At 48.7% G+C, this 26,247-nt stretch overlaps 2 protein-coding genes across 11 annotated transcripts in view; one reads left to right on the plus strand and one right to left on the minus strand.

The window, feature by feature from the left end:
* HSPG2 (heparan sulfate proteoglycan 2) overlaps window positions 1-20,430 on the plus strand; it is a 165,200-nt gene extending 144,770 nt beyond the window's left edge. For 6 of the 10 annotated variants that reach the window (XM_069078506.1, XM_069078507.1, XM_069078510.1 and 3 more), the window contains 24 exons: window positions 534-729; window positions 1,504-1,601; window positions 2,422-2,688; window positions 2,954-3,063; window positions 3,838-3,985; window positions 4,071-4,187; window positions 4,668-4,685; window positions 4,992-5,109; window positions 5,709-5,853; window positions 6,361-6,460; window positions 6,682-6,791; window positions 7,105-7,213; window positions 7,960-8,058; window positions 9,766-9,987; window positions 10,343-10,587; window positions 13,907-14,078; window positions 14,596-14,718; window positions 15,057-15,107; window positions 15,852-15,927; window positions 16,484-16,562; window positions 17,287-17,351; window positions 17,531-17,614; window positions 17,902-18,005; window positions 18,659-20,430. In XM_069078506.1, the coding sequence (XP_068934607.1) occupies window positions 534-729; window positions 1,504-1,601; window positions 2,422-2,688; window positions 2,954-3,063; window positions 3,838-3,985; window positions 4,071-4,187; window positions 4,668-4,685; window positions 4,992-5,109; window positions 5,709-5,853; window positions 6,361-6,460; window positions 6,682-6,791; window positions 7,105-7,213; window positions 7,960-8,058; window positions 9,766-9,987; window positions 10,343-10,587; window positions 13,907-14,078; window positions 14,596-14,718; window positions 15,057-15,107; window positions 15,852-15,927; window positions 16,484-16,562; window positions 17,287-17,351; window positions 17,531-17,614; window positions 17,902-18,005; window positions 18,659-18,831 (3,029 nt within the window). In that variant the 3' untranslated portion in view covers window positions 18,832-20,430. The remainder of the gene's footprint in view (window positions 1-533; window positions 730-1,503; window positions 1,602-2,421; window positions 2,689-2,953; window positions 3,064-3,837; window positions 3,986-4,070; window positions 4,188-4,667; window positions 4,686-4,991; window positions 5,110-5,708; window positions 5,854-6,360; window positions 6,461-6,681; window positions 6,792-7,104; window positions 7,214-7,959; window positions 8,059-9,765; window positions 9,988-10,342; window positions 10,588-13,906; window positions 14,079-14,595; window positions 14,719-15,056; window positions 15,108-15,851; window positions 15,928-16,483; window positions 16,563-17,286; window positions 17,352-17,530; window positions 17,615-17,901; window positions 18,006-18,658) is intronic. The other 4 variants (XM_069078508.1, XM_069078513.1, XM_069078514.1 and 1 more) reach the window with 2 other exon arrangements.
* Window positions 20,431-20,744: 314 nt separating this feature from the next.
* Window positions 20,745-26,247, minus strand: part of LDLRAD2 (low density lipoprotein receptor class A domain containing 2) — an 8,794-nt gene continuing 3,291 nt past the window's right edge. The window contains exons 3-5 of the mRNA XM_069078923.1: window positions 23,455-23,604; window positions 21,346-21,448; window positions 20,745-20,976 (exon numbers count right to left, since the gene is read on the minus strand). Coding sequence (XP_068935024.1) covers window positions 20,745-20,976; window positions 21,346-21,448; window positions 23,455-23,604 — 485 coding nt within the window. The remainder of the gene's footprint in view (window positions 20,977-21,345; window positions 21,449-23,454; window positions 23,605-26,247) is intronic.

Consider the following 26,247-nt stretch of genomic DNA (forward strand, 5'->3'; position numbering starts at 1 on the left):
TGACCACTGGTTGGCCCTGGGCAGGTCACTTCCCCTGGGCCTCATTGACCCTCTGTGAAATGGGAGCCTGGATCTTTGGACTGGATGTTAGCTGAAAGGCCTCCCTCCTCTTCTCTGAAATCCTATGGATTGGAGTGGGGGCAGGGTAGGGTGGGGAGGGGGGCTTGGGGGGGAGGGAGGGAGAGGCTCTTTAAAATCAGGAACTTTCTCACTCTGTGGGAGAGGAGCAAGTGGAGGGAGCCAGAGAATCTGGAAGTGAAATTTTGGAAAATTAATATTAAAGCAATTTTTACTAGATAAAGTCAGGAACTGCATCTTATTTCTCTGTCACATGTGTATGGTCTGTCTCTAACTTCCAAAGCCGATGAAATTTTCAGTAGCATAAGTCAGAATCCCCATCCTTTTATGCCATCTCTGTTCCCTGATGGGTCTTCAAGCAGAAGGGCTAGGGGTGGGTGGTGCCCAGGAAGGTGCCCTTGTCCCATGACTGCCAATGAGTGGCAGAGCTTTGACCTCCAGCCTTGTTCCAGCAGGTGCCCACCCTGCAGGCCCCTTCCCTGCAGCCTCAGCTCCAGCCATACACATCACACCTCAGCAAGAGACCAAGGGCATCGGGGGCAGCGTTGAGTTCCACTGCGCCGTGGACGGTGATGTGGGGACCCAGATCCAGTGGTTCAAAGAAGGAGGGCAGCTGCCGCAGGGTCACACTGTGCAAGATGGGGTGCTTCGGTGAGGAGGGAAGGCAGACACGGCAAGGAGAGGGGGCCCGGTGTCCTGTCTCTGGGGTCCCTGTCATGGAGCCCATGATAGAGCTTCAGGCCCTCTGTGTAGGGGATAAGGTGACTCTGGCATCATCCTAACACTATTACAGCCCTGCTAAGGTTTCCAAAGTAATCTCCTCATTATAGCCCCAGGAGGTCACCTAACTAATCAGTCTATCAGCAAACATTAAGGACTTCCTGCTAAGCACTGAGAATTCAGTTACCAGCAGACAAAAAAAAAAAAGATAATCTCTACCCTCAAGGAGCTTATGTTCTAATGGGGGAACCCAACACATAAAATGGAGTGGGGGCATGGAGAGAAAGTTCTGGAAAGAACCTGAAGGGGGGTTGCCAGAAGAATGAAGAATGGCTTGCCTGGATGCCCTCCTTGAAATGGAGGGTCTGGAAGGAATCCTTCAACCAGACAGGGAAGCTACAGGGGCAGAGGGCATGTCCAGTGTGTGAATTCCAGGGCTGCAGTGAGATTTCAGGATGAAGAGATTGGGGGGGGGGGGGAAGGAAGAGAGAAAGTCCTGGAGAGACTCAGGACAGCAGCCCAGAGAGGTATCATCCCCACTTTAAAAAGAGGAAACAGAGTCAGAAGTATAGAGATTTGTCTTTACAGATGGAGAAAGCTGCTACTAACTGTTAACCACTAAGATTCTCATTATTGTCTTTGTCATTTACCTGGCTTTTATCGGCACCATCAACAAAGCAATATTGGACTTTGATTTCTTTACAGGATCCAGAATTTGGACCAGAGCTGCCAAGGAACATATATTTGCCGTGCACATGGTCCATGGGGCCAAGCCCAGGCTAGTGCACAGCTAATTGTTCATGGTGGGTAAAAGTCTCTTTTTTTTTCTTTTTTGGTTAAGTGACTTGCCCAGGGTCACATGGCTAGTAAGTGTCTGAGGTCTGATTTGCACTCAGGTCCTCCTGATTCCAGAGCCAGAGCTCTATCCATTGGACTACCTAGCTGCCCCTTGGGTCTAATCTGGGAAATTTGCAGTCAAGGAGCCTCGAGCCTCTACAGATGGGTGGGGAGGAAAGGAAACTAGCAAGGGAAAGGGTCTGAGAGACATTACATAGCCTTTTAAATCATAGGAATTATATGCCCTTCCAACCCTGAGATAATCCTATATGTATCTTATTTACACAGTATTAAGCTATTATAACCTCCCAGACTAGCCTGAGAGACTAGGGATCCTGTGGATGTAACAAAGTAATCACTCTCCAGACCCTGTGGTTAAGACCTCAGACAGCTTTACAGTCCAGCCCAGTGCACAAGACATTCCCTAGGAACACATGTAGGAAAGGGGAACACACTAGCAAAGGCAAAGCCAACCTAGTAACCAGGCCACAAAGATCTCAGTGAATCTTCTCTCGTTCTTCCTGTCAGTGAAGGAATTCCACTCTTTAGCATATATTCAGATTCAGGAACAGAAATCTGGGCTTTCCAAGCTTCTGTAAGTTGCAGAGTGACAACATTGGAGTGGGGAGATGGATGCCACCTTGAGGGCTGTTGGCATACGTGGCTGCCTTGCTGCCCTCGGAGTTTGACTGCTCTGGCTCCTTGGTCATGATAAGCATTTTCTTCTTACCTCTCCATCCTCTGGGGCCCATGTCTCTGAATCCCCCTCTCTCCCTTTCTCCCCAGCTCTTCCATCTGTGCTCATCAACATCCGGACATCAGTGCAGACTGTAGTGGTCGGTCATGCTGTGGAGTTTGAGTGCCTGGCCCTGGGTGACCCCAAGCCTCACGTCACCTGGAGCAAAGTGGGGGGCCATCTGCGCTCAGGCATTGTGCAGAGCGGAGGCACCATCAGGATTGCCCGCGTGGAACAGGCGGATGCTGGGCAGTACCGATGCACTGCCACCAATGCCGCGGGTACCACCCAGTCTCATGTGCTGCTGCTTGTGCAAGGTAAAGGCCTGCCTTGGATCCCTCCAGTGTCCTGCACGTCATTTGATCTCTGCGCCCAGCATTGTTCCCAGTCACCAAGCCCACCCATGACCTGGGGGTCCCTGAGCTCCCAATGTGGCCATGCCCACCTTTCACCCCCTTCATGTCAATCAGACCCTCCCTTTTAATCCACCTCTGTCTTTCCTTAACATCCTCCCTCCCAGACCTGCCCCTATGCCCCACATGGTACCTGCACCTCACAATGTGTACTTCCTACCTCCTGCAGCTCTGCCCCAGATCTCGGCCCCTCCCGAGGTCCGAGTGCCCGCTGGCTCCGCAGCCGTCTTCCCTTGCATGGCTTCCGGCTTCCCAACTCCTGACATCACCTGGACCAAGGTAGGAACCCATATGGGAGGAGAGAGAATGTGAAGGTCACTGGAGGAAGAGAAAGACCCAAGGTAGGGTCAAACTGGAGGAAAGAGAAGACCTAGAGACATGAAAGAAGTACTCAAGAGAAGTGAGACATTGTTGAAAGACATGGGTTCAAGTTCTGCCTCAGACATTTACTCACCATGTGTATATGATTGTGGGCAAGCCATTTAGTCTCTCAGGGCCTCAGTTTCCTTATCTGTAAAATGAAGAAAGCAGAACTAACTGCTTTAAGGTTGTTTACAGCTCTAACGTCCTTCAGTCTTGCTGTCCCCTTTATAGTGTATTTTACCTGATTCAGGGCTGACTTCCTAGGAACAGACTCTCTTGGCACTCAAATACTCACCCCCGCACAGAGGTTGTGACTGATGCTGGTGATTAAGGGACCCAGGATCCACCTCTAAGATCTGACAGGAACCTCAGAGGTCATCTCCTCCTCCAGGCCCCTCATTTTACAGAGGGGGAAACTGAGGCTTCCAAAGGAACAGGGGCTCCCTCAGGGTCCCCAGCTAAGGAGTATCAGAGCCAGGCCTTGAACCAGGGTTCCCTGACTCCAAACTCAGCTCTCACTATACTACATCACAGAGTCCAGGGGTAAAACGAAGGACTTCTCAGAGATAATGGACAAGCTATAGCAGAAGGTCAAAGACCTACATGTGTGATACCAGGCCTTAGAGCGAGGGCACCAGGCAGACGATAAAGGGGCTGGAGCTGAGTACAAGAGGCTATATTCTATTTCAGCTGGAGGGGGATCTCCCCCCAGACAGTCATCTCGAGAACAATGTGCTGACACTGCCCTCTGTCCGGCCTCAAGATGCCGGCACCTACATCTGTACTGCTACCAACCGCCAGGGCAAAGTGAAAGCTTTTGCCCGTCTGGAGGTACCAGGTGAGATTGCCCTGATGCCAGCCCCCAACTCTCCCCTCCTATGTCTAGTGGGTCATACCCTCTGACCACCATGCTTTGTCCACAGAGAGGGTGGTCCCTTACTTCACCCAGACCCCACACTCTTTCCTGCCTCTGCCCACCATCAAGGATGCCTACAGGAAGTTCGAAATCCGCATCAATTTCAGGCCTGATGCTGCAGATGGTGAGAGGGAGGATGGTCACCGTTGGGGCGGGGTCCCTATTGCAGCTTGGGCATGGAAGCCTGGTTCAAGACCTAATTCACTGTAGAACCACTTACCCTGTTCCATCATCCCCTCCCATCATCTGGGCCCCCCGGTTCTCCCAGCCATTTCTAGACTCTGCCCCTCTATCTCAGAGCACATCCAGCCCAGCTGGTATCTTCTCTTTCTCTCCTTTTTCCTGTCTCCTCTCATTCATTCATTCTTCTTCATCTCTCCCTTCTCTCTCCATGGTGCCTCCCCTCCTGGAATTCTCCAACATGATCTGTTCTTCGTTCTTCTCTGTCCTGTTCATCTGCTCCATCCCTCCTTTCTGAGGCCCTTCCTTTCCCTCCCCTGCTCCCCTTCTCCCTACCTCTCCCTCCTCTCCTGATCCTGGCCCATGCCCTTTGCCTCTCTCCACTTTTCCCTGTTTCTGCCTGTCTTCGGTCCTCCCTGTCCAGCCCTCCTTCTTTATTCCGGTAAGTCCTCTGTCCTCCCCACACACCCTTTGGGGCTTTCTTCATTTAATGATCCTTCTGTGGGGAAAGGCATGAGTTTTCCCTATATCACCTTTCAGCAGGTTCCCTCTAATCTGTAGACTTCCCCAGGGGAAAGGGGAAAGGGGATGTAACAGGCCAGGGGACTGTCTGAGAAAGAGCCAAAGACTGAGGTGGGGTTGGGAGGCTGAGTAGGGACAGAACCAGATACCAGCAGTAGCACGGGAGGAGGGGAGAGAAGGAAGTAGATGGTAGACAGGAAGCCCCTGACTTGATTGTTCCCCACAGGCATGCTGATTTACAATGGGCAGAAGCGAATTCCGGGGCCTGGGAGTGCTGTCAATCTGGCAGCCAGGCAGCCTGACTTCATCTCCTTTGGCCTGGTAGGCGGGAGACCAGAGTTCCGGTGAGATGCCCTTCTCCCCCGATACTACCACTTTTATCTCAGAATCCTGAACAGGTTTGAGGCAGGCCCATGAGATTGTCAGGCAGCCTGGGCAACAAGTCTTGAGGAAACAGTCCCTGGTCTTGAAGAGATCCCAGTCTTATGGGGGAGACACAGTCACAGTCCTCAGGGAGTTCCCATTATTTGGAAGGAACAGGGGAGAAAGGCTATGTATGAAGGACTCCCCTCATGTTGGGGAGTTGGGATTGGTTATTCGAGTAATTGGAAAGCAGAACTAGAAGGGTTTAGACTGGAGAGGCTTCCCAGAGTCAGCAGAACTGGGGCTGGATTTAAGTGAGAAGCACAGGCCTGGGAACAAAGATCTGGGATGACTGGAAGCATGTCTGGGGCAAAGGGACAGAGGACAGATCTACCTGCTTGGACATGGATGCACTGGGACCTGGAGTGGGACCCAGAACTCCCCCAATTTACTTGCAGCTTCTAGAGTCTCCTGGCAGGAATTAGGAGAGTCCTGGACTGCCCTTTCTCCTATGGTCCTGCCCCCTCCCTATAGTTCCCAATCCTGATTTCCCTTTTCACTAACGTTTTCACCTGAGCAGGTTTGATGCTGGGTCTGGCATGGCCACCATCCGCCACCCCACCCCCTTGGCACTGGGCCAGTTCCACACAGTGACCCTACTTCGAAACCTGACTCAGGGTACCCTGATTGTTGGCAACCTGCCCCCAGTCAATGGGACATCCCAGGTGAGGCACTGAGAACCTGTCCCCTGACACCTTCCTTCTCTCTGTGATGGCTCTCAGATGGCTCCTCTGTCCTCTGATGGGACAGGCACAGTGCATGCCCTCAGGAAACTCAAGTATGAGAAGAGAGAAAAAGGTCCTGCCCTAAGGGAGTCCCCAGGTTGATAGAAGAGACACAGTCTCTGCCCTCAGGGAGCCCTCAGTGTGAGGAAGATCTCTAAAAATGCCCCTCAGCTCTTCATAGACCCTCCAAGGCTCTTGCCATGTCTGCCCCAGTTTTGGGGGAGGGACAAAGTTCTCTTCCATGTCCTAGCTGCCCTGGGGTATGGCCCAGCCTCAAAGGAGGAAACAGTGGGCAAAAGGCCCTAGCCTGGCACCTGTTGCAGGTGAGGGCCAAGATTTGGGCAGAGGTCAGGGGCAGCCAGAGAAGGGTCTAAGGGTGCCTTCAGGGAGCAGGCTTCCCACCACCTCCCCTTCAGCTCATTGGTCCTTTCACTCATCACCCTCCAGGGCAAATTCCAAGGCCTGGACCTGAATGAGGAGCTCTACCTGGGTGGTTACCCAGACTATGGTGCCATCCCCAAGGCTGGCCTAAGCAGTGGCTTTGTAGGTATGACCCACCTTCCCTCCCCATGGGGGGCTTCATCCCAGACCTCTTCAAGCTGCCTGCTTTAACTCAGCTCTGGCCCATCAGCAAGGAAGGAGCCCCCAGGAAGTACATGGCGGAGTATATGTGAATGTGGCTGGGGGTGTTGGTAGCATAGGAGAGCTTCCTGGGTTTAGACAGAGGCAGGTGCCCTGCGCCAGCTCCAGTATCTACTGCCTCTTCAGGCTGCGTGCGGGAGCTTCGAATCCAGGGTGAGGAAGTGATTTTCCACGATCTCAATCTCACGGCCCATGGCATCTCCCACTGCCCCACCTGCAAGGACAGACCCTGCCAGGTGACATCATCCTCTCCTGACCCTGGGGCCCCCAACAACACCCCTTTACTCGTAGCCTCCATTAGCCCCACAACTGGCCCATGCCTGGAGAGGCCAATTCCTGTCTCCAAGTCCTTTCCTTTGTCACCTTTCCCCATCCTCATTGTCCTTCCAAAAACCTCCTGCCTCTAATGAAGTGAGGGGTAGAAACCAAGAGCCCAGGGCCTTGGCACTCTGGGACCATCAGGAGGAGGGAGGGCCTCCGTTCCCTGTTCTGGGCAGGGCCCAGGGGATCAGGAGTACTGAGGCCTGTCCTGTGGGGTCTGCCTTGCAGAATGGGGGGTTCTGCCAGGATTCAGAGAGCAGCAGCTACGTGTGTACCTGTCCCTCCGGCTTCACCGGGAGCCGCTGTGAACACTCGCAGGCCTTGCATTGTCACCCAGGTATCTGGCACCCACCAGTCAGTCTGACATGAGGGAGGCAGCCTGTATGGTAGGAAGGGCAGGGGTATAACAAGAAGAAGAAATCATCGCTAGCACTTACATAGGACACTAACCTTTGCAAAGCTCTTTACAAATTATCTCACTTTATCCTTTCCTCTACTGGAAAATGAGAGAAGGGGACTAGACAACGACTTCTAAAGGCCCTTCTAGCCAAGGGTGTGCTAGAGCCAGCTCAAACTGGCTCCTGAGAGCCGGATGTTAAATTTTCCATTTAAGCATTTACACATCAGGAATCAGCAAAGGCTTCAAATCAGGACTTATTTATTGTTTTGTTGATTGTCTACACTTCAGAAAGTGATGGAGAAAATGGTAATATTACAGATTAAATTTAAACATGTGTCTTATACACTTTTTTCCACAGAGTCAGGTATTAAACAATTGCTAGCATATCCCTGCTTCTAGCTCCAAATCTCTGGGCTATGAATTCAACAAATATTTATTAGTAATCTGTCACCCAATCCCCTCTCCTCCAAAACATACCAACATCACCTCCAGCTTCTACCACCTGCTTCATCCTTGGACCCTGCCCCTACATTACACCCTGGGACCAACTGCCTCAGTGTCCTCCCCTCTCCCAATGCATAGAAAGAGTGGAGGTTTTCTTGATCCATTTAATTCCCAGTCATTTTCTCACTCCCCCTACCCATTCTTGATCCTCACCTGCCCTGTCTTTTCTGCTTCCCCAGAGGCCTGTGGACCTGATGCCACCTGTGTGAACCGCCCAGATGGCCGGGGCTACTCTTGCCGCTGTCACTTGGGCCGCTTTGGGGAGAAGTGCATGGAAGGTAAGTGATGCCAGCCTTCATCATAAAATGGGGCCATGAACCAAGGGACAGGGAGACAGAGAGAGCAAAGAGGCAGGAGCAGGAAGGGAGGAAAAAAGAAAGGGAATGGATGTGCTGGCCAGGAAACTTTTAAAAAATACTTTTAAAGCACAGATACTTGATAAAAAATTTAATTTTGTTTCAATTCCAAATTCTCTCCCTCCTGTTCCCCTCCTCCACCCATTGAGAAAGCAAGGGGGAAAGTTACAAATATATATTCTCATATTAACCATGTCCAAAAAAAAGGAAAGAAGAAAAAATATGCCTCATTCTTCACTGATTCCATCAGTTTTCTATCTGGAAGTGGATTTGATGGGGTGCTTGGGCGCCTGTGATTGAACCTCAGTTTATAAAATCACATTTCTCCCTAGCCTCAAATCTATTTAGCCTCAAAACACTGTCTCAGGCAGGTTCTGTCTAGCTCAAGGGCAGCATGCCCTAACAAAATACATCTTTCTTCCTGATAAAGTGGCCAGCTGCACTTATACAATTTAGTACTTTGACCCAGCTGTGTACTGGCTGAAGCAGCTGTGTACAGGGTTATACGTATAATGTATATCCTAGACTCAGTCATATGTATACTCCTTAGCTCATTATACCCATCCTGAATCCCTCATTAGCTTGGGATATACTGAGCTCCTAACATCCATCTTGTCAAACATGACATTGATGGGTGGCAGCTTGGTCAGCCCTGACCACTAGAACTTCAAGTCTAAAACCACACCTCCAGGCAGCCCCACCTTGGACTATTTCCCAGTGAATTATGGGCAATACAAATACCCCGTAGATGTTGAAAATGCATGTTCCTTTAAGCACTGACCACTTCTTAACTCCTCCATAATTCCGCCCTGACTCACATAGTAAGCATAATTGACATCTGATTTACTATAGTTATCCTTTACAAACTTTAACTGTAACCCTTTAAGGTTGCAGGTTTCCTAAGAACTCTTTGCCCACTGTAAAATATAACAATAAATTTATACCATCCTGACTTAAAGATTGCTTGGGTCCGGGGTGGCTAGGTGGTGCAGTGAATAGAGCACCGGCCTTGGAGTCAGGAGGACCTGAGTTCAAATCCAGCCTCAGACACTTAACACTTACTAGCCATGTGACCTTGGGCAAGTCACTTAACCCCAACTGCCCTGTCCTCCCCCCTCCGCAAAAAAAAAAAAAAGATTGCGTAGGTCCACAAATTCTTTCCAGACTGAAATCTAGGGACTCTGGTTATAAAGGTTCCTGAAACACCTATTGCCCCATGACAGATAGATTTTATATCTCATTTTATTTCATTGATTCCTTTGATATTCTTGACCTTTTGTTCTTCCAGATAAATTTTGTTATTATTTTTTTCTAGCTCTGTAGTTTTTTGGTAGTTTGATTGGTATGGCACTGAATAAGTAAATTAATGTAGGTCGTATTGTCATTTTTATTATATTGACGCAGCCTGCCCATGAACAATTAATATTTTCCTAATTATTTAGATCTATTTTTATCTTTGTGAGGAATGTTTTGTAATTGCATTCATATCATTCCTGGGTGGCTTGTTTTAAATGGAATTTTTCTATCTCTTTCTGCTGAGCTTTGTCAGTAATATAAGAAATGTTGATGATGGGTGTGGGTTTATTTTACATCCTGCAACTTTGCCAAAGTTGTTCATTGTTGCCACAGGTGTGACAGTGACTACACCAGCCCTGTCAGGTGCCGGTTCATACCTGGCGTTACCTGCCCTCACCAACACCCACCATGAACTACGCCTGGACCTCGAGTTCAAGCCGCTGGCTCCTGAGGGACTCCTGCTCTTCAGTGGTGGGAAGGGAGCACCTGTTGAAGACTTTGTGTCCCTGGCAATGGCTGGTGGGCACCTGGAATTCCGCTACGAGTTGGGATCAGGTGAGTGCCACATGGGTATGGGGTGTGGGGATCATGGACCCAGGCACTCACCTTGCACACTGAGTGATAGGGAGATGGGCATCTAAGTCCCTGCTATCTCTGATAGGTGACCAGATCTGGGTGCCAGTCTTTGTTCCCTAAGCTGGGTTAATGAATGGGCATGACCTGCCATGACCTGGGCAGCTGGAATGATTGCTCCAAAGAACCCTTCCTCTGACAAATTGAGTGCCAGTCTGAAACAACAGGGGACTAAAGGCCCTGTGCCAAGTCAAAGGGCTAGAGTATGGTCTTAATAGCCCCTTCCCCCAAGAACTGGGCCAGAACTAAGCCTACCTTTTCTTGATGTCTGTTACAGGCACAGCAGTGCTCCGGAGCACCCAACCCTTAAGCCTCGGCCGCTGGCACCATGTGTCTGCAGAGCGCCTCAATAAAGATGGCAGCCTCCGAGTAAATGGTGGGCGCCCAGTGCAGCGATCTTCCCCTGGCAAAAGCCAAGGCCTCAACTTGCATACTCTCCTCTACCTGGGTGGTGTGGAGCCTTCAGTGGCCATACCACCTGCTGCGAATGTCAGTGCCCACTTCCACGGCTGCATCAGTGAGGTGAGGCTTCCGACTCCCAGCCCTAGCCTTCTTCTTTCTGCCCTTCTTGGGCCCCAGCATGCCCTACCCTCTCGGCTCTGCCAAGCTGTGTAACCACAGGCAAGCTGCTTCATTTCTCCTCTGCGAAAGGGAAATGATTACACTTGTAACACCCTTTGTCACAGAGTTACCTCGATTCTCAGATGAGATCCATTCAGATCACTTTGCAAACTTCAGCAGGACTTAACTCAGCTGTTACAGTTACCATGGTCATTATCCCTATTGTTACATGTTATGTTATATTATATTGTAGTATAATATAATACATTGTATTATCATATTGCATTATATTATATTACATTATATTGTTTTATATTAGATTATATTGTATGATATATTATGTTATATTATTGTATTATATGATGTTACATTATATTGTTTTATATTAGATTATAGTGTATTACATTATATGATATTACATTATATTGTATGATATCATATTATATTATACTATATATTATATATTATTATTATAGTCCCCAGGTCTTGTGTCCTCATCATTCTGATTCCTAAGCTCCAAGAGGCAGTTTCCTCATCTGTAAAATGGAGCCCCTGGTGCTCTCTAATAATAATAGCTGCTAACATTTCTATAGCACTGAAAGATTTCTGAAGTACTTTATGTCTATTATGTCCTTTGACCCTCAGAATAAGCCTGTGATGCAGAGGCTATTATTCCCATTTTACAGATGAGGAAACTGAGGCCAAAGGAGATTTAAGTGACTTGCTCAGGGTCTAATAGCGAGTAGGTATCTGAAGCAAGATTTGGACTTAGGTCTTCCTGACTGCCAAGTCCAGTGGTACCGGGCTGAGAACTGTTATGAAATACATGACTTTATTATTTTACAGGGTTCAGAGCCTCAGTTTTCTCATCTGTAAGATGGGGCTGACAATAATAACTTCATAGGACTATTGTAAGAAAAGAGCTTTGTTAACTCTGAAGCACTATAAAAATGGAAGTCTCTGTTACTGTTAATCAGTGAATAAATAAATATTTATTAAGTACCCTCTGTGTTCCAGGTCTTGGGGACAGAAAGACAGAGAGAATTAAAAATAGTCCTTCCATTTAAGGAGTATAGTATGTACACTTGAGGGGGTGATGGTTGGAGAGAGGATGCATGGATAAATCTCAGCACATATAATGTCATTGGCAGGTAATTAGAGGGGACGGAGCCCTAGAAGCTGGAGATCAGGGAGAACTTCACCGAGGAGATGGTACTTGAGCTGAGTCTTGAAGGAAGTATAGGATTCTGAGGTGTGCACCAGGCAGGGGGCACAGCTGGAGAAAAAGCTTCAAGATGGGAAATGGGTTGGGAGGAACAGCAGCAAGAAGGCCAGTGTGGACAGACCACAGAATGTGGGAAGGGAACGAGAATGAATGAAGTTGAGGATGTAAGTTAGGGTCAAATAGTGAGAGGCTTTAAAAGCCAAATGGAAGGGATAGATTTGATACTAAAAGCAATAGGGAGTCATTGCAGTTTACTGAGCAGGGGGATGAAATGGTCAAACCCGTACTTCAGGAAAATCACTTTGGCTGCTGTGTGGTCGAGGGACTGGAGTGGGGAGAGTCTGGAGGCAGGGAGACCCAGCAGCAGCTCTTACAATAGTGCAACATTTATCATTTCCCTGTTTTGTCATGTTAGGCAATCTGATAGGTGTGATGTGGTACCTCAGAGTTGTTTTGATTTGCATCTCTCTAATCAATAGTGATTTAGAGCATTTTTTTATATGACTATAGATAGTTTTAATTTCTTCCTCTGAAAACTGCCTGTTCATGTGGGTCCTTTTCCCATTTTTATGATCTCTTGGGATACAGCCCTAGAAGTGGTATTGCTAGGTCAAAGGGTATGCACATTTTTATAGACCTTTGATATAGTTCCAAATTGCTCTCCAGAATGGTTGGATCAGCTCACAACTCCACCAACAATACATTATCGTTCCAACTTTCCCACTTCTTCCCCAACATTTATCATTTTCCTGTTTCATCATGTTAGCCAATCTGATAGGTGTGATGTGGTACCTCAGAGTTGTTTTGATTTGCATCTCTCTGATCAATAGTGATTTAGAGCATTTTTTCATATGACTATAGATAGCTTTAATTTCTTTCTCTAAAAACTTCCTGTTCATATCCTTTGACAATTTATCAATTTGGAAATGACTTGTATTCTAGTAAATTTGACTCAGTTCTTTGTATATTTTAGAAATGAGGCCTTTATCAGAGACATTGGTTGTAAAAAATTCTTTCCCGGTTTTCTACTTGCCTCCTAATCTTGGTTGCATTGGCTTTGTTTGTGCAAAACCTTTTCAATTTAATGTAGTCAAAATTATTCATTTTGCATTTCATAATGTTCTCTATCTCTTGTTTGGTCACAAATTCCTCCATTCTCCATAAATCTGGCAGATAAATTATTCCTTGCTCTCCTGATTTGTTTATACTATCAGCCTTTATATTTAAATCATGTGCCCATTTGAACTAAATTTTGGAATATGGTATCAGATGTTGGTCTATGCCCAATTTCTGCCATACTATTTTCCAGTTTTCCAAACAGTTTTTGTCAAATTGTTTTTATCCCAGAAGCTGGGGTCTTTGAATCTAATACTGGATTGCTATAATCATTGACTACTGTGTCTTGTGTACCTAATCTATTCCACTGATCTACCCCTTTATTTCTTAGCCAGTACCAAGCAGTTTTGATGATTGCTGCTTTACAATATAATTTAAGATTTGGTATAGCTAGGCCACCTTTCCTAGCATGTCTTTTCATTAATCCCCTTGATATTCTGGACCTTTTGTTCTTCCAGATGAATTTTGATATTATATTTTCTAGCTCTATAAAATAATTTTTTGTAGTTTGATTAGTATGGCACTGAATAAGTAAATTAATTTAGGTATCTTGCAACAGTACAGCTAAGAAGTGAGGAAAAAATGCTGAACTTGAATACCACTACGGTGGTGGGTGGGTCCTGGGCAGGGACTGTGTCTTCTGCATCAGACTGAGATTTATCCCTTCAAAGGCAGGGACTGTCTCCTCCATGCTGGTCCCCTGACTCCTTGACCTCCCCATAGCCCTGCCTCAAACTTAGGATCTTAGGTGAAAGTGGGAATGTGGGGAAAGGAGAGCATGTACCTGGAACTCCAGTCTCCGACCCACCAGGCCAAAAGAGATGAGGTCAGGCCACCAGGCCGTGGGTCAATGACCACATCTGTGGCCTTCAGGTGCCCTTTACTCTTTTCTTTGTCTCTAGTAACCTAAGCATTCACTTCTGCCTTCTTTGGCCCCAGGTGTCGGTGAATGGGAAGCGACTGGACATGACCTACAGCTTCCTGGGCAGCCATGGTGTAGGCCAGTGCTACGACAACTCCCCCTGTGAGCGCCAGCCCTGCCAGAATGGTGCCACCTGCATGCCTGCTGGCGAGTATGAGTTCCAGTGCCTGTGCCGCGATGGTTTCAAAGGTTTGTGAGTGCCCCGGGGGGAAGGTCTCCTTGGGCAGGAGAGAAAGGGTGCAGGAAGAGGAAAGGGAGGCAGGTGGGTGTTTACTGCAGGTGGCCTCTCACCAGGAAAGGAAGGAATGGGAGGTGTGTGGGCATTCCCTGAAACCCCCATGACCCAGAGCCAGTATGCTGAAGGGAGACACTTTTGAGATAAAAGGATTTAGGGTTTGGAGTCATTTGCTCAGGCTCCCTCCCCTTACAGATGAGATGCTTGCAGATAGTTAAAAAGTCAGGATTCAAACCCAACTAGGTTCAGGGTCTGACTCTTGACTCTGACTCCGAATTCAGTTCTCATTGTCTTAGCACTCTCCTCACTAACTGGGTGAATGTGGGCAAGTAACAGCCTCTCTGAGCCCCAGGTGCCCCCTGTGTGAAATAGTAATGGTCTTACTTGTACTCCCCTCCTTTGCATACTGCAAATCACTTGAGAAATGAAAACTGTCATGCTATATGCCAATCAGTGCCCTTTCCCCTTCAGGAGACCACTGTGAACATGAGGAAAATCCTTGCTTACTGCCAGAACCCTGCCTTCATGGAGGCACCTGCCAGGGTGCCCGCTGCCTCTGCCCACCTGGATTCACTGGGCCTCGATGTCAAAAAAGTAACCCACCCTTCCTTCCCCTCACCCCCTGCCCAGGTCCTTCTTGCCCCTGGCCCACTTTCTTAGGCTGCCATAACAGAGAGAATGATGCATGGGGTGGAGAAGGGGGAGGTGGGGTCAGAAAACCTGGATTTGAGAACTACTTGAGAAGTCACCTTCCCTCTCTGGGCCTCGGTTTTCACTTCTGAAAATGAGGGTGCTGGACTAGACTGTGTCCACAATGTATTCTAGCTCTAGCCTTCTGAGAACCTTTTTAACTTTGGGCCCTGAGTCTAGGCTCAGTGTGGACAAATGCTGAGTGCCTGACTGATGACCAGGTCCTGCCCCCTTTCCCACAGGCCGAGGTCCGCCTGAAGCTGACTGGCATCTAGAGGGCAGTGGAGGCAATGGTGTGTATTCCCATGGGACGACCAGCTGAGCTTCCCTGGACAAGGGAGAGAACAAGTTGCTGGTTCCCTCCATCCACTCTGTCCTGGGCTTTTCCATCTCTTTCCTCCAAACATTTCTCATCCTTAGTTCTTGTCCCTGGTCTCAGGGATTCCTTTCCCTCACCCCACCCCAGGAATAGCCAGTTGAGTGGGCAGATCTGCCTGGGCAAAGATAATTCATTTCAGTTCAATTCAATAGCTGTAGGAGAAACATGGAGCTTAGCTAAGAAACAGTCTCTGCCATCATGGAACTTTGTAGTCTAGATGGCAAGAGGGTGAGCCCCACTGGCACAGACTGTTGAGCAGGTACATCTCTTGGGTACAAACAATTCAATTCACCAGACATTTAGCCAAACCCTTAATTGTGGGCAGAGCCCTACAGACCCTGGGATCGGGGATTGAGGGTGACAAAGGGAAGGCGGCTTACAAAATTTAGAGTCAGACTGTGCCAAGTGGGTGGGTCTGCATATGCATGGGCAGACCAGGGCAGGGATGCTTGACCTGAGGCAGTCTAGGGATAGGAAGGATAACCAGAAGTTGTGGGTGAATCTCTTCCCTTAACCATGACTCCAGAGCCCTTGAAGGTGAGGTAGGGAGTCTAGAGAAATAAAAGTGGCATAGGATGACCCTTAGCTTCTTGAATTTCTTTTCATCATTTCATTCCTCCATCCGTCCATTCATTCATTCCCCCTTTTCCCTCCCAAGATGCCCCTGGACAGTATGGAGTCTATTTCCATGATGGTGGTTACCTGTCATTCCCAAGCCATGTGTTCCCTCGGAGGTAAGGCTTCTGTACTGTCTTCCCGCCCCCACCTCACATGCAGGGTTCTTGGGAGAAAATCTCACCTTGTAAAGCTGGAAGGGGGTAGAGACTACCCTTAGTATTATTCTCTGTCTGTGTTCACTATGTGGCATCTCTAGTAGGAGAGAGTGCCTCTGAGGAGGCTAAAAGTGATGTGAAAGGGGGCACAGGCTGTGGGTGGGGTCCCCTCAGCCTCCCTTTGGTGGCATGGCACAGTCAGGTGTAGTTCAGGGGCGTCAAGCTCAACTAGAAACAAGGATCCCCAGACCATACATGGGCATCCCTGAGGGTGCATAATGACTTCCAAAACCCCATATTTACATTATCTGTCTTTTGTTGTATTTGACTTTGTTAAATATTTCCCAATTACATTTTAATCTGGTTCAGGCTACATTGGTAGTGGACTGGACTTTGAGTGTGAAGACCCAGGCTCAGCTCTCAGTTTCCTCATCTGTAAAACAAAGGGGTTGGCCTCGAGGGTCTCTAAGGGGCCTTCTATCTCCAAAGCCAATGAGCCTTTCTCCTCCTTGCCCAGCCTCCCCAGTGTTCCAGAGACCATTGAGCTGGAAGTTCGGACCAACACTCCCAATGGCCTCCTGCTCTGGCAGGGTGTGGTGAGCAGGGCTGGGGGGCTCAGGGCTGAGGGAGGCAGCTGGGAGGAGGAGAAAGAACAGGAGCCTCAGCCTCTTCTCACTTTGTTGTCAATTTTTCATGAAACTTTTGGCAATTCAATTCAATGAAGCATGTATTTACCCATCTGCTGTATACAGAGCACTGTGTCTGGTTTGGGGAAGAAAATCCTGTGTACATTGGACTTAGAGTCTAGTATGGGGATAACACAATTCAGTTCAGCTCCAAAGCATTTATTAAGCACTTTGGGTATACAGAGTATGCTCAGGCACTGGGCAGGAGACTGGGATAGGGGAAATCCCACATGCAAAGAGGACAGGGTGGTACAGAGTGCTCTGAGGTCCAAGAGGAGAGAACTAGTGTCATGGAGAAGACAGTGTTGGACCATGTGTCTGAAAGACCTGGGTTCAGATCCTACCTTTGATCACCATCGCCTGACACTGGACAAGTCATTTAATCTTTTGATCTTCAGTTACATTATCTGTAAGAGGGGAGGGTTGTCTGATCTGGCTTTTAAGGTCCCATCCAGGTCTAAATCTGATCCTGTGAAAGGGCACCAACATAGGGGACAGAAAGGCTTCCTGAAGGAGGTGGTGTTTGAGCTGGGCTGTAAAGGATGGGCAGGAGGAATTCAGCAAGGGAGGGAAGATAGTGAGTCCTGGTGAGGGACCTCCAGTCCTCCAGAGCAACTGTGGGTTTTCCTGGCAGGAGACCAGAGAGGAAGGCAAGGACTTCATCAGCCTGGGACTGCAAGATGGCCATCTAGTCTTCAGGTGAGTTCCCCACCCCCCCGTTTCCTTCTTCCTCCGACCCCTCTCTCCCAGCCCAGCCCTTCTGGAGCTCTCCCAAAGAGAGATCAGGGGTCTCCCAGGGGAAGCAGCAGATTCCTCAGATCTTCTGACCAGTCTCCTATCTGGCTGACTCTCATGCGCCCTTGGGGCTCTGTGTGCAGTTACCAGCTGGGCAGTGGTGAGGCCCACATCATCTCTGAGGATCCCATCAATGACGGTGAATGGCACAAAGTGACAGCCTTTAGGTAAGGTGCCAGGCACGGGGAAAGGGAAGGGAAGGGGCATCGCGGCATTCAGCCTGTCTCTAGGAGGGACCACAAGCAAAATGGTGCCTGCCTGTCATATCTAAGTTTCCCTGGGTCTCTATGCTTTGCTCCTCTACCCCAAGGGCACTGGTACTGGAAGGGCTGATCCCTGGGGAGATTGGAGATTCCACAAAGAAGGGCCAGTGTGTCCTTTGGAGAATGGATTGGGGCAGAGGGGTTGACATCCCAGGAAAAACAAGGAGGGGCTGACCCCATTATCCCTACAGAGAGGGCAAAAGCGGATCCATCCAGGTAGATGGAGAGGAGCTAGTGAGTGGCCAGTCTCCAGGACCCAACGTGGCAGTCAACACCAAGGGCAGCATCTACATTGGTAAGGCATACCCTTCTCCTTGGCCTCCAGGGGTCATCAAGAGGCAGCTGGGTGGGTGGAATGGGAAGGAGAAATGGAGGAGCAGGGAGACCCAACTCTTGCCAATAGGGCAAGTCATTTAACTTATTGGCTTCCTTTTCTGTAAAATAGGACTAAAAACCCTTGTGTGATCTGCATCGCAGGTGTGTAGGGGAAGTTCTTTATTATAGAGTGACCCATATTCTGACTGTTGTTGTCTGTCTGTCCAAATGGCCCTGAGCCCATGGGGAAGGGACATGGCAGCCTGATGGGAAAGGTCAGAAGAAACATTCTTGGTGTGGCTGGTTCACAGTTCAGAGACAGCACAGGAGAAAGCACTGGGTTTAGAGCCAGATGTCTTGGTGTTAGGGAGAGCTGAGTTTAAATATCACCAAGGCCTCTAGTAGCCCTGTGACCTAGGACAAATCACTTTACTATTTCTTCATGAGTAAAATGAAAGGTTTAGACAAGGAAGGCCTGTAAGATCCCTCCATGTCTTAATCTACCATGATCCCATGATGCATTACTCCTCATTGGCAGAGGCCATGGGCCAGGTTCAGTGCTCTCGGATGGGAGTGAGCAGGCAGGAAGGTCTGGTATATCCACCATGCTGATGAGCCTTTCCTCCCTGACAGGTGGGGCTCCAGATGCAGCAACACTCACTGGGGGCAGGTTTGATGCGGGCATCACAGGCTGCATCAAGAACCTGGTGCTGCATTGTGCCAGCCCTGGTGGTCCTCCCCCTCAGCCCCTGGACCTGCAGCACCATGTCCAAGCCGGTGCCAACACCCGCCCCTGCCCCTCCTAGGCACCTATGCAGACTCCTGGGCCATGTGCCCCTGGATAGGACAATATTGATGATTATATTATTATTATTATTATTTTGTAAGAAACAAAGGCAACCATCATGCTTTGCTGCTACCCGCCTTGGGGCTGGGCTGACCCTGCCCCTTGGGTTGGCGGGGGACAAAGTCACAGGGTGAGGTGGGATAGGGATGGCCACTGTGGGATGCCAATGTGCACCAGAAAAACTAGCAGAATCCTTGGAATTTCAGGCTGGGCACAGTAGGCCCCATACTAGCCAGGTCCTTGGCAATGCCAGACCCAGATGGCCATGAGATGCCCAAGCAAGGTCTGGCGCCAGGACTCTTCTCCTGTCTGCCCTGCTTTCTGCAGGAAACTCATGCTTCCTGTCTCACCTGGGATACTGGGGAAAGAGAATCCCCAAATCTCCAATTGGGCATACAAGAGTATGCTCAGGATGCCCCCTCTTCAGCTTTCCTTCCCTTCCACATACTCTACCCCTTACAGCTAATGGGCTCCCTCTTCTCCCTGGAATCACTGGCCAGCTTTGAGACCTTCTCATTCCCCCACTCTGGGCAGAGAGGAGGGCATCCCCATGCCCCTTTCTGCCGACTATATGGCCAAAGTTGACTCATCTCCCTAGCCTGGTGGATTCTCTTGCCTACCTCCATGCCTCCCCCAGTACCAGCCTGCCATGTTCTCCACACCCCCAGCATTGTTCTGACACGCCTCTCCCCCAAACTCAAGTCATTTACAAAGCACCTACCATGTGCCATACACTGTGCTTGATGCTGAGGGCTCCTTGCCCTCAAGGAATTTAGTCTAGAGGATAAGGAGGAAACTTGGAAGAGAATGGTGCCAGCCCTCCACGGGCCTCAGTGGCCCCACACTCTGGTCTCTACCAAATTGGTCTGTGGTTCTGTTGTTCTTCAGACCCCCAGGTACCCTCCAACCTAAGAAGTCCTACAGCTGAGACCTAGCCCCACAACTTTCTCTCAGTGTCATCAGAAACACACCCATTTGATCGACTCTCTACACACCCAGCTCATAAAAGATTTGTTCAAGGCAAAGTTCAGAAAAGGGAAAACCTGTTCAGGCTTCAGCTCTGGCATCCGAGGCCAACTGAGAGATGGCTGGGCTCCCCTGGAATCAGTCTGGCTGGAGATACTAGGAGGATGGGGGGCCAAGGTTGACCATCAGTTGTTGTGGGGGAAGGGGAGCAGTGTACAGGGAGGAAGAGGGTGCTAACTGGAGGTGGGGGGGGGACACCAAGAGCTTGAGGACGGTGGAAAGGAGGCAAGAGAACTTGGATCTGGGATTCAATTCCCCTCAACCCCCATGTCAAATCCTAGGGGGAACTTAGGAGACCCAGCACGAGGACAATGTCTCCTCTTGTCCTAGTCAGGAATGAAGAAATGAAGCCAAGGTCATCTCTCTTCCAGTCTTCCCTCCACCTCTGGGGCCTAACACCCCACAAACCTCCCTGGGGTCCTTCCTGTTGGGTTTCCTCAAGCAGTGTCCCTGGCCTTCAGTGAGGGTGAGAATGGGGAGAGAGGCTCCTCCTGTGGTCTTTGTCTTTCTTCAATAAAAGGTGCTACCCCCAGTCTGTTGCCTGCTTTTCTATCTAGGGCTCAAGCGGTCCATGTGGTGGGATGCACTCAATTCAAGTGAATTAACATATGTAAAGGGTTTTGCACACGTAAAAGGGCTGCAATATGCTAGCTATTGATGATGATGATGATGATGGGATGGGGGAGTGGTAAAAGCAACATCCTGGGACAGAACTCAACATTTGATTGGGGTGTGTGTGAGAGAAAACCTGGGGGCTTTAGCTAGGCCCTCCCCCCCACCCCAGGCCAGAGTTGTAGGGAGAGCCCTGGTAGCACTGGCCCCTGCCCCCCAGCATGGCCAACCTGCTCAGCTGCCATCCCTTGAGGAGTGACCCGGCCTGAGCAGAGGCAGCCAGGCAGACCCAAGGGGCAGCAGGTTGGGTAGCTGGAACTGTAGCTGGGGAGCAGTTTGGATGCCCTGGTCCTGGTAAGGGTCCAGCCCGGAGAGCAGCAGCAGCACCACCAGAGTAGGCTCGTCACAGCCCCTACAGAGCCCAGCAGCACCGAGGATGCCAGCAGAGCCCTTGGCAACCTTTGCCCTAGGGAATGAGAGACATCTCAAGCACATCATCCCCCATTTTTTCACTCCAGGATGAGAGAGAGGCCCAGGAGAGGCAAGTAAAGAAGTGCCTGACTTAGAATCAAGAGACTTGGGTTGTATCTTACTAGCTATGTGACCTTAGATGGATCTCTTAAACTCAACCTTGAGTTCCTCATCTGTCAAGCTGGGCTCATCTGACTTGCCGAGGTGATTGTAGGGAAACCCTTCCAAATGTCACAGCTCTATGGAAATATGAGTAGGTGTGTGTAGGGGGGCCCTGGTTTCTCTGGCCCAAAACTGGGTAGAAGGTGGGCAAGGACCAAGAAGAGTCTGGCTACCTGTGGCTGATCTCTCCTGGAGGCCAGGCCTGCTCTTGGGCTCGTTGTCTCCACTGACACGGCTGCTGCTGGGGTTCAGAGACCCTTGAGTCATCAAGAAGACAGGAGACATTGGGTTGGCCATGGTCACAGCTGGAAATACAGCATCTCAGAGCTGGAGAGGACCTCACCTGTACCTGAATAGCACCTGCCTCTACAACATGGCAGACAACCATCTGGCCTCCACTTGGAGACCTCCAATGACTGGAAGGTCAGTGCCTATGAGGCAGCCCTTCCCACTTCATCCCCTTATCCTTTCCCATCCATTATTTCATGACCTTCAAGATGTCCCTGTGACAGGAGGCAGGGATGATATTCTTTTACAGATGTGGAAACAGAGGCCCAGAGAACGGAAGCACAGCAAGTGCATAAATAGCTGAGTTAGAATAAATAGCACAATCAGGGCCCTTGACTCCCTTATCCCACATTGCCTAAGAAGGGACACTAGCTTCTTTACCCAATTCCCAGACTGTGAGCAACCTGAAACAGGATCAGTCAATGGCTTAATAAAAGTGCATGAGATTTGTTGAATTCACACATCCAGAATCATCCAGTAAGAAAGGGCCTCTTAAAGCCATCTTGTCCACTCCCCACTTTCTCCTTCCCTAAAGTAGATGTATAATGGAGGTTACTTCCTCCTAGGCAAGGGGAAGCCTTAAACTGAAATGAAAAAACCATGGGATTCAATGTCAGGACTGGAATTCTATTCCCATGTCCAAGGCCACTTATTACCTGTTGACCTCATTCACATCACCACATCACCCTTCTGGGCCTCAGTTTCCTGTATATGGAGTGGCAATATTCATACTTGGTGGTTGTGAGGGGGTCAGCTCTCCCAGGCCCGGAATGCCCTCCCTCCTCACCTCTGCTTCTTCAATCCCTAATTTCCTTCAAAACTCAATTTATACTCTGCCTCCCCAAAGACCCTTCCTGCTCTCCCCTAGCTGTTTGTACCCCAACCCTGCCCCTCAAAAATAAAAAATGACCCAGTATCAGTATGACAACTCCCTATATATATGTGTGTGTGTGTGTGTGTGTGTGTGTGTGTGTGTGTGCACAGTTTCCTCTGGTTAGAGTGGAGGCTCCTTGAGCACATCCCCATGATCCAGCACTGGGTCTGGCATATAGTAGGGCTGTAATAAATACTTAATTGACTATAAGCCTTAAAAGACTATAAAAATGGAGCTGAGGAGGTAGAGTGGCCCAGGGTAGGGTCAGGGTTGGGGAAAGGAATGTTCTATAGGGAAAAGTGCTCTGGACTTGGGGCAGGGAATCCCAGTTCCTACCCTTAAATAATTGAATAAATGGGGGAGTGCTTACTGTATGCCAGGCCCTGTTCTAGATGCTGGGGCTACAAATACAAAAAGCTCAACAGTCCCTTGCCCTCAAGAAGGTGAACAGGGAATGTTGAGGCCAGGAAAGTCACAGGGAGGGCCTGCACAGGGCAACTGATTGACACACATCCTTTTCATTTACTGACTGTGTGACCAAGGACTTTACCTTTATCATTCAACTCTCTAAGCCTCAATTTCCTCCACCAGAAAATGGGGGTGATAGTTCTTTCTGCTGTGAGGAAAGCTCTTAAAGTGCTAAAATATTATTCAAGACTACTGAAGTCAAAGACCCCACAGAGATTCTTTGGGCTGACCTTTGACTTCAGACTTTGGCCCCTCATATCAAAGCAATGGTTCTTCCTCACGACTGTGTGATCTCAGAGACCCCCTTAAAAAGGTGCCTGGACCACACTTTGAGAACAACTGATCTTGTCTAACCCTCTCATTTCAAAGAGGAGAAAATGAGGCCAACACTTGGCCAGGGTCACAGGGTCATAGAGGTCTATGTGGTAGATCCTGGATTTAATTTGGTGTCCTGACTCCAGGTTCATCCCCCTTTCCAGGGCACTCACTTTCATTCCATCTCTTGCGGCCTGAATTTCCTCCTCTGCTCTATCTACATCATAGGGTTGTCAGACGAAAGTGTTTTGTAAAGCTTTGGGTGCCATAGAAATGTGAGCTGACTAGGCCCATCCAGGCCCTGCCTCCCACAGTAGCCTCCTCTACCCCAAATGCCAGCTAAGGCTGCCTGTACCCACCACTGACCTCTGCAGCTGGCAGGGGGCTGGGAAGTCTGGTCACTGCCATCCCCGCAGTTGTCGATGCCCCAGGTGTCACACACCAGGCTCTGAGGGATGCACCTCTTGTTGCGGCAGAGGAAGTAGGAGCCCAGGCCACAGGGAGAGATGCTGGAACCTGGGATCAGGAGAGCTGGGGCAGAAGAGCACAGGGCCACAAACTTAGAGAGGACAGGGCCCTTAGGCAGGGATGTCGGAGCTTGTGAGGACTTTAGAGTTTACCCACTTCTAGCCTATATGGCCTGCATTTGATAGATAAGGAAACTGAGGCTCAGAAAGATCCTATAAGCACTTAGGTAGCAATAGATGATGATAGCAGTCACTGGCCTTTCCACATATACTTCCTTCCCTCATTCATTCAACAAACTGCCTACAACCCCTTCTTTTCTTATATAAGGAAACAGGCAGAGTAAGGATCCATAACTTGTTCAAAGTTACACCAGAAGTAGGTAGCCCAACCTCAGGCCTTTCAGCCCCAGGCCTTCTAATTCTAAATCCAGCACTCTTTTCATATTGATTTATTCCTTCCTTCCTTCCTTCATTCAGCAAGGGCCTACTATTTGCATTAGATAAACTCCAGAATTTGCCTGGAAGACCTTTCAGCTCTAGGGAGAGGCAGGAGAGAAGGGGCCTTAAGGGAATAAGCATTTATTTAGGACCTACTATGTTCCAGGCACTGTGATAAGTGCCTTACAAATATTTCATTTGTTAATTGGAGAAGAACTGCTTTTGGGGCTTATTTCTGAATGACAAGAACTAGTGACTGAAGTGGCACTTCGGGAGAGAATGAAGTAGTCATTTTAGCCTTCCTAATAAGGAAGCAGATTTTGACCACATTCTGAGGAAACCAGATTATTTCTAAAAGATCTGAGGAAAGACCAGAGGGGCTTCGTCCTATGGCTAGGGGAAAAGAAGGATGCACAGGAGAGAAGTTCCACAAAATAATTAACAATGTTCCTATAGTGTTTTAGTCCCTACAAACACTTTCTTCACGATGGCCTTGGGAGGGAGGAAGGTATCAACACCTTTTCCAGATGAGGAAGATGAAGCCCAGAGAGTTCATATGTTATCCAGCAGGGCTGGGATTTGAAGACTATTCTGGCTCCAAGTCAACTAAAGAAACCTGGATGCCTTTGGGGGCACTCAGAAGATCAGATCAGGTCTGTCCCTTGTTAGTTTTTATGGAAGTTTTGGATGAAGGAACAGAAGATGTACCTGTAAGAGAACAATTGAGATCTCAGGCTTAAACTAACTTTATAGGGACAATATAACTCAACGTGTCTTAATAATTTTAGTGACCAGGAAAATGGCAAAGGGGCAGCTTTCCCCAGACCACATAGTAAACTAAAAAGTTTCTTAAACTCCTACTATTGAAAGACACTGTTCTTGGAACTGATAATACAAATACAATGAAAATCCCTGCCTTCAAGGAATTTATTATACCCTACTGGGGGGGTATATCACATGCACACAAATAAATAACTACAAGGTCTTTGATAGCTCTAGAGATCTCAGCAGTCATCCAGTCCAACTCCCTCATTTTACAGAAAAGGAAAATGAGGCACAGAGAAGTTAAGGGACTTGCCCCAGGTCACTTACAAGTAAGAGTCTGAGACAGAAATCAGATCCAGGTTTTCCTGACTCCAAGTCCAGTGCCCTATCCATTATGCCATGCTTACTAACTGTGTAACCCAGGGCAGGCTCCTCAATCTGTTTTTAAAAAAACCAAACCTACCTCCCAAAGTTGTTGTCAAGAGACAATATGTAGAAAGTACTTAAGACAATGCCTAGTATGTAGTAGGTGTTTACTAAATGTTTGTTCCCTTCCCCATGCTACCTCTCTATCATAGAGGTAGTGTCATAGGCAGGATTTGAACTCAGGATCTAGACTGATTCTAGAGTCTGCTCATTCTTTTCTTCCACACCATTTGTGGAGGGAAAGATGACCACAAACTTGTGAGGGGGTGATGAGGCTTCCAGGAAGAGACAGCATGTGAGCTGACGCTTGAAGGGAGACCTAGAAAGGCAGTGAGACGGCAGGAGTTCATTCTAAGCACATGAAAAAGACTTTCTGTCCTTAGTTAATGACAAATTCAATGAGCTAAAAGAATGACGCGGCGGCTGAAAGGCCTGCTACCATCTCGGGCTATGTCAATAGACACGTGACATCCAGGCTAGGGGATGGTAGCAGCTCCATTCTGTTCTGTGTAGGTCGGACTCCATTTGGAATTCTCATTTTCAGTTCTGGGAAAGGATGTCACATAAGGACCCACCAAAACATCTGAGTATGTGGAGTCTGGGGAAGAGACAGCTTTATAGAGAATGTGACATAAAAAGTCAGTTCCAATACTATGGAAGCTAAGACAACATGAAAGAAAGTATAGACTTGGGGCAGCTAGGTGGCACAGTGAATACAGCATGGGCCCTGGAGTCGGGAGGAGCTGAGTTCAAATGTGGCCTCAGACACTTAACATAAAACTAGCCGTGTGACCTTGGGCAAGTCACTTAACCCCAATCGCCCTCCAAAAAGCAAAAAAAAAAAAAAAGAAAGAAAGAAATGGGGTTGCTGGGGTGGCTAGGGGGGCAGTGAATAGATCACTAGCCCTGGAGTCAGGAGGACCTGAGTTCAAATCCAGCCTCAGACACTTAACACAAAAACCAGCTGGGTGACCTTGGGAAAGTCACTTAACCCCAATTGCCCTGCGTTCTCCCCCTCCAAAAACAAGAAAGAAAGAAAGAAAGAAAGAAAGAAAGAAAGAAA

Source organism: Petaurus breviceps, unplaced genomic scaffold (genome assembly GCF_028583685.1).
Source record: "Petaurus breviceps papuanus isolate PSGF00001 unplaced genomic scaffold, PetGlider_PUasm1.0 91041, whole genome shotgun sequence".
Taxonomy (NCBI): Eukaryota; Metazoa; Chordata; class Mammalia; order Diprotodontia; family Petauridae; genus Petaurus; species Petaurus breviceps.